Below are 13,621 nucleotides of genomic sequence, written 5' to 3' on the forward strand. Positions count from 1 at the left end.
CTCTCTCTCTCTCTCTCTCTCTCTCTCTCTCTCTCTCTCTCTCTCTCTCTCTCTCTCCTGGTTCTTATTTGTTTTTTTAATTGGTTATTTTTAGTTATACATGACATTAGAATGTATTTTGACATATCATACATAAATGGAGTATAACTTCACATTCTTATGGTAGTACATGATGTGAAGTTATTCTGGTCATGTATTCATATGTGAACATAGGAACATTCCCATCTCCCATCCTTCTCCCCCATTCCCCCCATCCAGTACTGTGAACCTCTACTTCTCTCTCCCCACAGCCTATTGTGAGTCAGCATCTGCATAGCAGAGAACATTTAGCCTTTGTTTTTTAAGAATTGGCTTATTGGACTTAACATTGTATCTTCCAGTTCCATCCATTCACTGGCAAATGCCATAATTTCATTCTTCTTTATGTCTGAGTGATATTCTATTGTGTATATATAATACATTTTCTTTATTCATTCATCTTTTGAAGGGCAACCTAGGTTGGTTCCATAGCTTAGGAATTGTCGATTGAGCTCCTATGAGCATTCATGTGTCCTCATCACTATAGTACACCAATTGTATCACTATAGTATACCGATTTTAAGTTCTTTTGGTAAAGATGCAGAAATTCTTAATAAAATACGAGCAAATTGCATACAAAAACACATTTAGAAGATAGTGCGCCATGATGAAGTGGGTTTCATCCCAGGGATGCAAGGTTGGTGGAACATACCAAAATCAGTAAATGTAATTCACCTGATAAGTAGACTTAAAAGAATCACATGATTATCTCAGCAGATGCAGAAAAGGCATTTGACAAAATACAGCAGTCATTTATGTTTAAAACACTGGAAAAATTAGGGATAGTAGGAACATACCTCAACATTGCAAAAGTATATGTACTAAACCCAAGTCCAGCATGATTTTATATGGACAAAAACTGAAAGCATTTCTTCTAAAAACTAGAACAAGACAGGGAGGCCCTCTTTCACCACTTCTCTTCAGCATAGTTCTTGAAACTCTAGCCAATGCCATCTTCAAAAGAAAAAAATTAAAGTGATACAAATAGGAAAAGAAAAGCTCAGAGTATCTCTATTTGCCAACAACATGATCCTATAGTTAGAAGTCCCAATAAAATTATTGAATAGAAACTTAGATTCTGACCATGGTGTTTAGAGGCATGGCCTTTTGGAGGTATTAAGAATACCGATAATTGAATACTGATAGCTGTATAACATAAGAAAAAGTGTCCAGAAGATACTGCACTTGCCTTTTCCTTATCTCTTGTTATGTGATGCCGTATGCCACCCTGGGACTCTTAGTCAGAAGGCCATCACCAGATGCAGTCCCTTGTCCTTGAACTTCTAGAATGATGAACCAAAATAAAATCTCTTTTCTTGATAAAATTACAAAGCCTCAGGCAATTCATTATAGTAATGCAAAATGGACTAATACAGACACCAAGATAATAAAAATAGGTCCAGACAGATAATATTGAATGTTAAATGATTGGGTTCAGATCTTTGGATCAATTTTTGTGAAAGATATAAGGTTTTTTTGTATGTGAATCTTTCACCTATTCCAGAACTATTCAAGATTATATTTTCTCCATTATATTGTTTTTGCTCCTTGGCCAAAAATCATAAGACTATACTTATGTGGATCTGTGTCTGGGTTCCTTGTTTTACTTTTTTGATTTATTTCTCTGTTCTATTTTGCCAATATGCCACCTTGTCATAATTACTATAACTTCATGGTAAGTCTTAAAGTATTATCAGACTTCTGACTTTGTTCATTAATGTGTTGACTACCTTGGGTCATTTGTCCCTCCATAAGTACTTTAGAATTAATTTGTTCATACCCACAACCATTCTGGTAGTTTGTCAGTGCTATAAATATATGTATACAGTGGGGAAAACATGATATTATTGATTCTATCCAGAAGTGTGAAAATATTTTCATTTATTTAGTTATTTGATTTCATTCATGAGTTTTGCAGTTTTCCTTACATAGATCTTATTTATATTATGGTCAATATATACCTTAATTTATTTTGGGAGTACTAGAGTAAATGACATTGTATTTTTAATTACAAATTCCACTTGTTTATTGTTGGTATGTAGGAAAGCAATTGAGTTTTGTGTATTAACCTTGTATTCTACAATCATTCTATAATCATTTATTAATTCCTATAATATTTTTTCTTGACTCTTTCAGATTTTCTACATATATGATTATGTCATCTTTAAACAAATATAGTTTTTTTCTTTCTTCTTTTCTATTCTGTATATATTTTATTTCCTTTTCCATTCCATTAGCAAAACTTAATAAGTTTTTTGAAAGTAGTAGGGAAATGGGATATCCTTTTCTTGTTCCCCATCTTAGTGAGAAAACTTCAGTTTCTCACCATTGAATATGATATTATCATTAGAGTTCTGATAACATGAGGAAGTTCTCCATTATTTCTCATTTACTGAAAGTTTTTTTTTTTATCATAAATGGATGTTGAGTTTGTAAAATGTTTTTTCACATCTATTGATAGGATTATGTGATTTTTTTACTATTGTTTTATTCTGCTGGTGTAATGGATTTCATTACTTGATTTTCAGATGTTTAACTAGCCATCCATACCAGGGATAAATCTACTTGGTCGTAGTATATACCTACATATTTTTAAGTTCCATTTGCTAATATTTTGTTGAAGATTTTTACATGTGTTCATGAGAGATATTAGTGTTTAGTTTTCTTTATTTGTAATTGCTTTCACTTTGCTAGTAGGGTAATACTGGCCTCATTAAAATGGGTTTTTGAAAATATTTTTTGCTTCTGTCCTATAAAAGAGACTATAGAGAATAGGTATAATTTGTTTCTTAGGTGTTTAGTTAAATTACCAGTGAATCTGTCTGGACCTGGTGAATTCTCTTTTGTAAGGTTTAACTATTGAACTTAACCAAATTTTAAAGAGTTATTATCATAACAACTGCAGTCTTTAACCTCAATACAATCAAATTAGTAAACAACAAAAGTAGTGAAAATATATGTGTTCACACAAGAGTGATTCCTTAATAGCAATAAAAATCATGAAATATGGAAAACTAAATGATAAATAAAGTGTAATTTCTCAAATTTTTTGGATGTGCAATATTGGTATTTAAATCCTATTTTAAAAAAAGATGTAATTATAAGTAAATCAAGTGTTCAAATCAAGAAGCTAGAATTAAATAAGCTATTTAGGAAACATTTAAAAATAAGAAGGAAGAAAAGGTAAAGTAAGACAAAAATCTAAGAAAATGAAAAGTCAAACACTAAAGGCACAAACAAAAATTTGGCACTTTGATAAGACCCCCATAGATGCCAAACATCTGGTAAGGTCTGTCAAGAATAAAACAACAACCAATAAGAAACTATTCTGCCCCCAAATAAATTCATCATACTTATGGCATACAAATAGCATCATCAAATTCATAATATAAACACATTTGATAAGCACAAGACTAATAATGGCTTTGCTTCACAATTATGGAAAAAAAGATGAGTCTGTTAGAAAAATTGTAAAGCACATAGACAATCAACCCAAAGGGGAAAAACTTACAAATACACACTTGTCTACTATAAAATGCAGAACACCATTTATCAAAATACACTACACTGCCACCAAAACAAAGTATAAAGACAGTTGACTGATTAGAGAAGGTATTTAATGTCCATAATAAAGAAGATTAGCATTTAGAATATATCAAGAACTTGAATCATCAAATAAAAGACAAAACTTACCATTACCAAATGGTAAATAATTCATAGAAGTGAGAATCTGAATGAATAGGCAATGAAATATGAGACAATAATTTCTTTCAGTAATCAAAAAATGGAAATTAAAACAATATGTGAAATAATTTTATATACATACATATGTATGTATATATATTTGTATGTATATGTATCAGATTGCCAAAACATTTGACATCTGGTATATCTCAGAGATAGAGTACTTGTCTAACATGAATGAAGCCACAAGTTTAAACCACAACAACACAAAAATTAATAAATAAAGCATTTAACAACACTAAATTATTTTTGCAATATATGAAATGGGAATTATAATTCCCTGATGTTGGAAGTATAAATTAGTAATGCTGCTTTAGGGAAAAATTTGGCAATATCTAATAGAATTGAAAGATACACATGTGTGTACACACGCATATATAAAAATATTTATTCTCCTCTCTCATAGTAATTCTATTCTAAAGCATATTCACCATAGTACAAAAAATACCAATGGTAAATAAGAAATCAGAACCAACCCAATCCCCAACTGTCCATCTCTTGGAGAATACATCCATATAATGGAATGCAATTCAATGGTAAAATATCAACCAGAGCCACAGTAATAAATTTGCATAACTCATTAACAATGTGAATTGAAAAAATACTTAAAATTGTATCATTTTTGCAAAATTTTAACATTCACAAACAATACTAAATACTGTTTTATAGACATAGATTTGTAGTAAAATTACAAAATCAAAGTTGAAAAGTATTACACTAACTTCAGAAGAATGATTATCCATATGGAAAAGAGTAGAGCATATTGATTAGTGGTAGATATGTTATGAAATTCTGTTGCATTGGTGGTATTTAATTTCTTAAGGAAAAGTTAGTGAGGGCTAGGGATGCAGCTCAGAACTCTTGCCTAGCATGAATGAGACCCTAGATTCAATTTTAGTACTTAAAAAAAAAAAAGGCTTATGTAGCAAAATGTTAATTTTTATAAAATGTTATGTTACTTCAAAGTATTTCATTTATTTATTTATTTTATATATTGAATTGAAATGTAATTGGACATAGTCAGGAGTTCATTTATGTGTTCACCCAGCCTACCACAAGAATTAGGTTGCTATGAAGGAAGCTAACTTAAATAATGTACCCACTGCTACCAGTCTGAGTTGTTTTGTTTTGAATATGATCTAACATAATACACAATAGCAGAAGAAGCCATAAGTCCTACATTTCTCCTTGGTACTATGAAATTTTGGCTGTAAGAAATGTCATGTTGCTGGGTGTGATGGTGCATTCCTGAAATTCCAACTACTCAGGAGGTTGAGGCATGAGGAGCACACTTTCAAGTTCAGCCTGGAAAATTTAGTGACACTCCATCTCAAAATAAACAAGGACTAGTTCAAAGGTATAGCACCCCAGATTCAATCCCCAGTACTAAAAGAGAAAGGAAAAAAGGTCATGTTACTCAAGAAAGGCATCCAACTGAAAAAGTAAAACTATTAATCAGTTTGTATAATTAAGAATCTGAATGTTTTAATCAATTATAAATAAAAATAACTTACTTAAATGGAGTTAAATCCATAAATGTACATATAGAAATAAATATCTAAAATGAATTCTTTAATTATGTAGTTGATTTGTGGTATGAGTTTTTCCCCCCTTCTCATTATTGCTCCATCACCCACATACTCTACTGTTATATTAGTTGAATCTGTTTATTGTAGCCTAAGAAAATGCTCTTGGCACAATAGTGATTTTAGAGTTGTTTTTCCTTTTTCTTGGAAAACACATTGTTGCACAAGTGGTCATAAAAACAAAATGTCAGTTTATTTAATAATACTATTATTTGTGCTCATGTGATACTATTAAGCAAATTAATTATATAGATAGAACATTCTACCACTGTTCTGTTTTCTGCTTTCATTCATGGCTATTGAGCCCAGGGGTGCTCTACCACTGAGCTACATCCCCAATTCTTTTTATTTTTATTTTGAGACAGCATTTCCCCAAGTTGTCCAGGCTGGTCTCGAACTTAAAATCCTCCGGCATCAGCCTCATAACTTGCTACAGTTACAGGCATAAAGTGCAAAGTTTCAAGTTTAAATTAAATAAGGATAAATCAGAAAATTCTTATGGTTGTTCATGAGTAAACTAAACTGCAATGATTAAAATACCAAGAATTTAAATTTCACATCTTTAAAATTATACTTTTTCCAATTCTAACTATAATTTCTCAAAAAAGAGAAAGGAATAAAAATAATGCATCTAATTATTGATACAGTGCTATTGAAATGAACTGAAACTTATTTTTAAGAGCAAGAAAATCAGCACAAAAAGAAGAATAGGAAAGTAAATACTAGCAAAGTACATTTTACTTTAAGACAAAAGCAACTTAAAATATATTCATTCACACTGCTTTCCTAGGTAAGAGGGGCAAAAGGAAGGTGAATATGTCTTTAAGCTTTTATCAACAGTTATCTAGAAAAACTTTTAAATCTTTCTTGGCAGGTTTAGATCCAGATAAACATCTTGGGAAAACGCTGGATGAGATGGAGCCTTATCTCTTAGAGGTAAGAATATGCTACTTTTCAAAATATAGAAGCATAAAGGAAGAAAAAAGAAGTGCTATGCTTATGACTATAAAAATGATTTTTATTTTAGAAATATTTATTGCATGTCTTATGAAATTATACTTCTAATGAATATAAAAACGTTTAAAATTATGAAAATCATCTTTGCTTCAAACAAAAAAAAAACTAGGAGTGTTATCTATATTCTTTGTCAGTACTTCCTGGTCTCAGATGTCTCATGTCTGAATTCTTTCACCTCTAAATGGATACAGCTCTAAGATGATAATGATCCTGTTTTATTAAACTCAGTAGACATTAATTTTTATTTGCCAGTTACAAGCACTCCTTGAAATGTTTCTATTCACCAAAATGATGCCACACTTCTCTAGTTTTCCTTCTTTTTTTTCTGGTCATTCTTCATCTCTTTTGCCAGTTGTTCATAGTAGATATTCCATTTTCACTCTATAAGCTTTTTCTGGGTGATCACAGTTACTCACACGACTTTAATTATTAAGTCTATTTTGATTATTCTTAAATCTTTCTAGCTCATATTTCTCTTCTATGCTCCAATGCCTACAGAGACCACAAATTACATCCCTACATACTTGATTTGGCTTTTATATCATTGTTCTTTACCATTCCCTTTGTCTTCATCTTAATATGGATGCCTGTCACTTCGGACCTAAACTGACACCTCCAAATTTTCCTCTGCATTCTATTTTATTTCCCAAATTTTGCCTCATGCCTCAAAACTAAATGAATGCCATTGTCTGCAGGCTAAATCAAAATTCTTTGGAGTCTTTCTTTCTCCCCTCCTATATGTGACACATGAACATGATCTTGTCTGCTCTGTCTCCAGATTATATTCTAAATTCAAGCATACCTTACTTTCTATACTGCTACCTCTACACCATAAGCATCTCTTGTCTGGCATATTACATCAGCCCCTAACAGGTCTACTTATTTCCACCATTGGCCTCTGTAATTCATTATTCATACAGATGCCAGAGTGACATTTTTAAAGTGTAAATCAAATTATACGACTGCTTTGTTTAAAATTTAAATGGGTTCTCTTTGAAGCTAGAGTAACAACTAAACTCCTATGAGATCACAACCTGTGAGACCCTGTATCATCAGCATCCTATCAGTCTTTTCAGGCTTACCTTTTACTAGTTTCCATATTGTTCACTGAGCCATTGCCACATATACCTCTTTATTATTTCATCACATTTACTACCTTTTTTTTCCTCCTTGAACTTTACCCTTCCTGGCATGTTTTCCTCAGACCATCACAAGGTTAGTATCTTTTTATAATTTGACAGCTCGAATATAGCCACCTCAGAGAACCTCTTCCTAGCTGGCCAAGCTAGAGCAGTCTTTCCACATTATCTTATGTATCTTTATTGCCCTCCATTGCCACGCTAGAACATAAGTTCTAATAATCTTGCCAAAATTTTGGTAGGCATTAGTTCTTTAGTTCTTCATTCAGGTACTTGTTCATCTTTTCATCTATTTATTCATCCCATATTTAAATTATTTAACATTTATTGAGGGTCTGTTAGGTGACAAATGCTGCAGACAGCACTAAGTATACATGATGAATTAATCAATCATGATCCTTATTCTTGAAGCATTTACAATCTATTCTAGTTGTTTTCAGATCTAAAACTATAGTTCACTGGTGACATTATTAAAAATCATATACTCATTTAACCTCAAGAAATTTCAGTTCAGAAGGACAAAAGATGATGACCTTTACTCAAGCACTAGGTAATTCTGACACAGGGATTAAGTACAGTATATCATCTTCTAGTTTCTTAATACCACTGACACATTTAAGACCCCGTATTTCTAGATTCCTCTGAAAGAATATGTGCCCTGTTGAAACTATGGTCTGTTTCCTTCTATGATACTACTCACTTCTGAAGACTTTCTGAGTACTTATTTTCTTGTGGAGGCTTTTCATATAGAATCTATTTCTTATATGTATGGTTGCATCCCTAGCCTTCTTTCTGTGATGATCTTAAATATCTCAATGAATTCAACTGCCAACTTGAATCTTAGAACAATTAAATTTATGTTCCTCATCTATTTCCAGACCTGATTTTCTGACCAGATTTAAATTCACCTTCATCTCTTAAATGTCCCAAATACTGAACTTCAACAACATAGAACTGAGTTCTACTTATCCTAATTTATCAGTGCCATTTTCTGGCAGTGAAGAGCTCCATTATCTACACAGTTGTCAAAGTCAAAAAAAGTAAATAGTAATAAATGATTTCATATGCTCCTTTGTTGATAAATAAAGCCCTAAATCTTTTAATTCTGCCTTCTAAATATCTCATTATCTGCCCCCTTTTATACTCAATTGTTAACCACAGTAGAGTCCCCTCTAGGTTATTGCAGCTAGATTCTAGCTTAAGTTTTTCTCCTATTTGTCTTTTCCTTTGTTGATTCATTATCCACAGTTCCACAACCACAATGTACAGGAAGTGCAAAGGTGATCTTATCACACTTTCCTTATAAATTTTTGAGTTGCTTCTCATTGTCTCAAAATAAAACGTTTAAACACCTTCCCTTGACTCATGTATCCTTGAGGAAAATCAGGCTTGTAAGATGACAATCTACTACGTATATCCTATGTTTCATCAATTTTGAACTACTGATGATTCTACTCCCCTTCTCTGAGCATTATCCCTCCTTTAGCTAAATTCAGGATATCTTTAAAGTTTAAATTCATAATTCACTACTGTGAGACTTTTTTGCTTAAAAAACAACAACAAAAAATCCTCTTGGAGTAGCAGTTTGCTCTTTTCTTTATTGTTTATAATATTTCTCATGGTATATCTTATTTTCTTCATAGTGTTTATTGTAAAATTAACATTTGTATTATATGAATAATAAACTCAAGACAAAAAAAATAATAAAGAATCTTCCAGTGATTCCAAGCACTCATGTTTTGTGTTTTTCCCAGAGTTACCTCTCTTTACTATTCTAATGTGTTTCTTCAGAAACATTTTGGCATATGCAAATATATATGCATGTGTTTATCCATTTTTACCTAAATTGGTGCATACTATACATATTTTTTTCATCTTGCATTTCACCACGTACAAATCCATGGCATTTGTTTATAGTCATTGTGTTCAATTACATGGATATGCTATAATCAAACCTATTTCTTATTAGTGGACATTATTCTTTATTGAGTTTAAATGTCTTTTGCTATTACAAATAATGCTGGAGTGAACATTATTGTACATATGTTTGGGGTCCGTGTTGTATTTTTCTGTAGGATAAAATAGTAGAAGTGGAAATTCTGGGTCTGAGGGTATATGTGTTTTAAATTTTAATAAATATTGAAGATATTTATTTCCAGCTATGGTGGAATTACTTATATCAGACTAGCTTTCCCACAAACAACTATAAAAGTTATATGAAAAATAACATTAGAAGGCATTAGAGAATTGCCATAACTGTAATAATTTGAAGGGCCAGATTTTCAAAGAAAGCAGAAGCTCAAACATCACCTATTTCCCCTTCAAAGTAATTTCTGATTCAGAAATAGTACAGAGATGTTAAGAAGCTGAGGGGGAAACTCCAGCTGAGAAGATGAATAGGCATTCAGTTTCATAGGGAAAGGGAGACAAAAGTTAGCATTCAGAGCATCAGAAGTAATGGTAATCCTTCCCTTGATTTTTTTAGTTGAAACTACTGAATGGGCTATATGTTAGGAGTAGAGATAAATCCAAAATAGTCTAGCCTTTGTAAACACTCGTATCTATCTTTAAAGTCATGTCAATTCTAGACTGATTTAAGTGATTGGGTTCTACTTTTATTACCTGTTTCTTTCTGGGGAAAGATAATATAATTCAGAACTTCAAATTACCTCTAAAATACTTTGCTTACAATTTTTAATAGGCAATCAAAACTGCCTAGTGTATCAGGAGACCTGATAAATTATCTGAAACTCAAGAGAAAAATAGATAATAGAAACATCCCAGAGGATATCCATGTAATTGAATTATCAGATTTACACTCCAAAATGGTTAAGGCTAATATGCTCAGTAAAATATATGAGAAGATGTAGTATTTTAGACGAGAGTTAGCATCTATAAAATAAACAGATGGAATTGTCGATCTTAAAAATAACAGTATCATGATTGCATTTTCTATTTCAGCAAGGAATGTCATTGGGATTTTGATGGGAATTGTATTGAATCTGTAAAGTGCTTTTGGTAATATGGCCATCTTAATAATATTAATTCTACCAATCCATGAGCAAGGTAAATCCTTCCATCTTCTAAGGTCTTCTTCTATTTCTTTCTTCAGGGTTCTGTAGTTTTCATTGTATAGATCTTTCACCTCTTTTGTTAGGTTGATTCCCAGGTATTTTATTTATTTATTTTTTTTGAGGATATCGTGAATGGAGTAGTTGTCCTCATTTCCATTTCAGAGAATTTGTCACTGATATACAGGAATGCCTTTGATTTATTAGTATTGATTTTATATCCTGCCACTTTGCTGAATTCATTTACTAGTTCTAGAAGTTTCTTGTTGAACTTTTTGGGTCTGCTAGGCATAGGATCATGTCATCAGCAAATAGTGCTAATTTAAGTTCTTCTTTTCCTATATTTATGCCTTTAATTTTTTTCATCTGTCTAATTGCTCTAGCTTGTGTTTCAAGAACTATGTTGAATAGAAATGGTGAGAGAGGGCATCCCTGTCTTGTTCCAGATTTTAAAGGGAATGCCTTCAATTGTTCTCCATTTAGAATGATGCTGGCCTGAGGCTTAGCGTATATAGCTTTTACCATGTTGAGGTAATTTCCTGTTATCCCTAATTTTTCTAGTGTTTTGAACCTAAATCGATGCTGTATTTTGTCAAATGCTTTTTCAGCATCTATGGAGATGATCATATAGTTCTTATCTTTAAGTCTATTGATGTGGTGAATTACATTTATTGATTTCCATATATTGAACCAGCCTTGCATCCTGGGGATGAATCCTGCTTGGTCATGGTGCACGATCTTTTTGATATGTTTTTGTATCCGATTTGCCAGAATTTTATTGAGTATTTTTGCATCTATATTCATTAGAGATATTGGTCTGAATTTTTCTTTCTTTGAAGTGTCTTTATCTGGTTTTGGAATCAGGGTGATGTTGGCCTCATAGAATGAATTTGGAAGTACTCCCTCTTTTTCTATCTCCTGAAATAGATTGAAGAGTATTGGTATTAGTTCCTCTTTAAAGTTCTTGTAAAACTCTGCTGTATATCCGTCCGGTCCTGGGCTTTTCTTGGTTGGTAGTCTTTTGATGGCTTCTTCTATTTCCTAACTTGATATTAGTCTGTTTAGGTTGTTTATATCATCCTGACTCAATCTGGGTAGCTCATATGCCTTAAGGAATTTATCGATGCCTTCACTATCCTCTATTTTATTAGAGTAAAGGGTTTCAAAATAATTTCTAATTCTGTATTTCTGAAGTGTCTGTTGTGATGTTGCCTTTTTCATCCCGTAAGCCAGTAATTTGGGTTCTCTCTCTTCTTCTCTTTGTTAGCATGGCTAGTGGTCTATCAATCTTATTTATTTTTTCAAAGAACCAACTTTTAGTTTTGTCAATTTTTTCGATTGTTTCTTTTGTTGAGATTTCAGCTCTGATTTTAATTAAAGCAATCATGAAATTCATCTGGAAAAATAAGAGACCCAGAATAGCTAAAGTAATTCTAAGCAGGAAGAGTGAAACTGGTGGTATCGCGATTCCAGATTTAAACTATACTATAGAGCAATAGTAACAAAAACAGCATGGTACTGGCAGCCAAACAGGTTGGTAGACCAATGGTACAGAATAGAGGACACAGAGACAAATCCACAAAATTACAACTACCTTATATTAGACAAAGGTGCTAAACACATGCAATAGAGAAAGATAGCATCTTCAACAAATGGTGCTGGGAGAACTGGAAATCCATATGCAACAAAATGAAATTGAATCCCTTTCTCTCACCATGCACAAAAGTCAACTCAAAATGGATCAAGGAGCTAGGAATCAAACCAGAGACTCTGCGTCTAATAGAAGATAAAGTTGGCCCTAATCTTCATCACGTGGGGACAGGCCCCAAATTCCTTAATATGACACTTATAGCACAAGAGTTAAAACCAAGAATCAACAAATGGGACCAATTCAAACTAAAAAGGTTTTTCTCAGCAAGAGAAATAATATGTGAGGTGAATAGGAAGCCTACATCCTGGGAACAAATTTTTACCCCTCAAACATCCGATACAGCTCTAATCTCTAGAGTATACAAAGAACTCAAAAAGTTTAACAACAAAAAAACAAATAACCCAATCAACAAATGGGCCAAGGACTTGAACAGACACTTCTCAGAAGAGGATATACAATCAATCAACAAATACATGAAAAAATGCTCACCATCTCTAGCAATCAGAGAAATGCAATTTAAAACTACTCTAAGATACCATCTCACTCCAATAAGAATGGCAGCCATTATGAAGTCAAACAACAATAACTGCTGGCGAGGATGCGGGGAAAAAGGTACACTCATACATTGCTAGTGGGACTGCAAATTGGTGCAGCCAATTTGGAAAGCAGTATGGAGATTCCTTGGAAAGCTGGGAATGGAACCATTATTTGACCCAGCTATTCCCCATCTCAGACTATACCCAAAAGACCTTAAAAGAGCATACTATAGGGACACAGCCACATCAATGTTTATAGCAGCACAAGTCACAATAGCTAGAATGTGGAACCAACCTAGATGCCCTTCAATAGATGAATGGATTAAAAAATATGGCATTTATACACAATGGAATATTACTCAGCACTAAAAAAATAACAAAATCATGGCATTTGCAGGGAAATGGATGGCATTCGAGCAGATTATGCTATGTGAAGTTAGCCAATCCCTAAAAAACAAATGTCAAATGTCTTCTCTGATATAAGGGGGGTGACTCAAAATGGGATAGGGAGGAAGAGCATGAAAAGAAGACTACCACTAAATAGGGAAGAGAGGTGGGAGGAAAAAAGAGGGAGAAGGCGAGTTGCATGGAAGATGGAAGGAGAACCTCATTGTTATACAGAATGCATGTATGATGTTGTGATGAGAAAAAGAAAAAAAATGTGTCACATTAGATTGGATAGAGAGAAATGATGGGAGGGGAGGGGAGGAGTAGGGGGGATAGGAAGGGCAGCAGAATATGATAGACATTATGATTGGTGTATGTATATAGGTGACTCTATGACCAGTGTGATTCTGCA

General features: G+C 32.8%; 1 protein-coding gene across 6 annotated transcripts in view; it reads left to right on the forward strand.

Annotated features, from left to right (window-relative positions):
• Dph6 (diphthamine biosynthesis 6) overlaps positions 1 to 13,621 on the forward strand; it is a 165,697-nt gene that overhangs the window by 132,318 nt on the left and 19,758 nt on the right. For all 6 annotated transcript variants that reach the window (XR_007343917.1, XM_048793514.1, XM_048793516.1 and 3 more), the window contains one exon: positions 6,283 to 6,344. Coding sequence is in view for 5 of the 6 variants with exons in the window: in XM_048793514.1 (XP_048649471.1) it covers positions 6,283 to 6,344 (62 nt within the window). In the remaining variant the exon portion in view is untranslated. The remainder of the gene's footprint in view (positions 1 to 6,282; positions 6,345 to 13,621) is intronic.

The sequence above is a fragment of the Marmota marmota genome, unplaced genomic scaffold, assembly GCF_001458135.2.
Source record: "Marmota marmota marmota unplaced genomic scaffold, marMar, whole genome shotgun sequence".
In the NCBI taxonomy this organism is placed as follows: domain Eukaryota; kingdom Metazoa; phylum Chordata; class Mammalia; order Rodentia; family Sciuridae; genus Marmota; species Marmota marmota.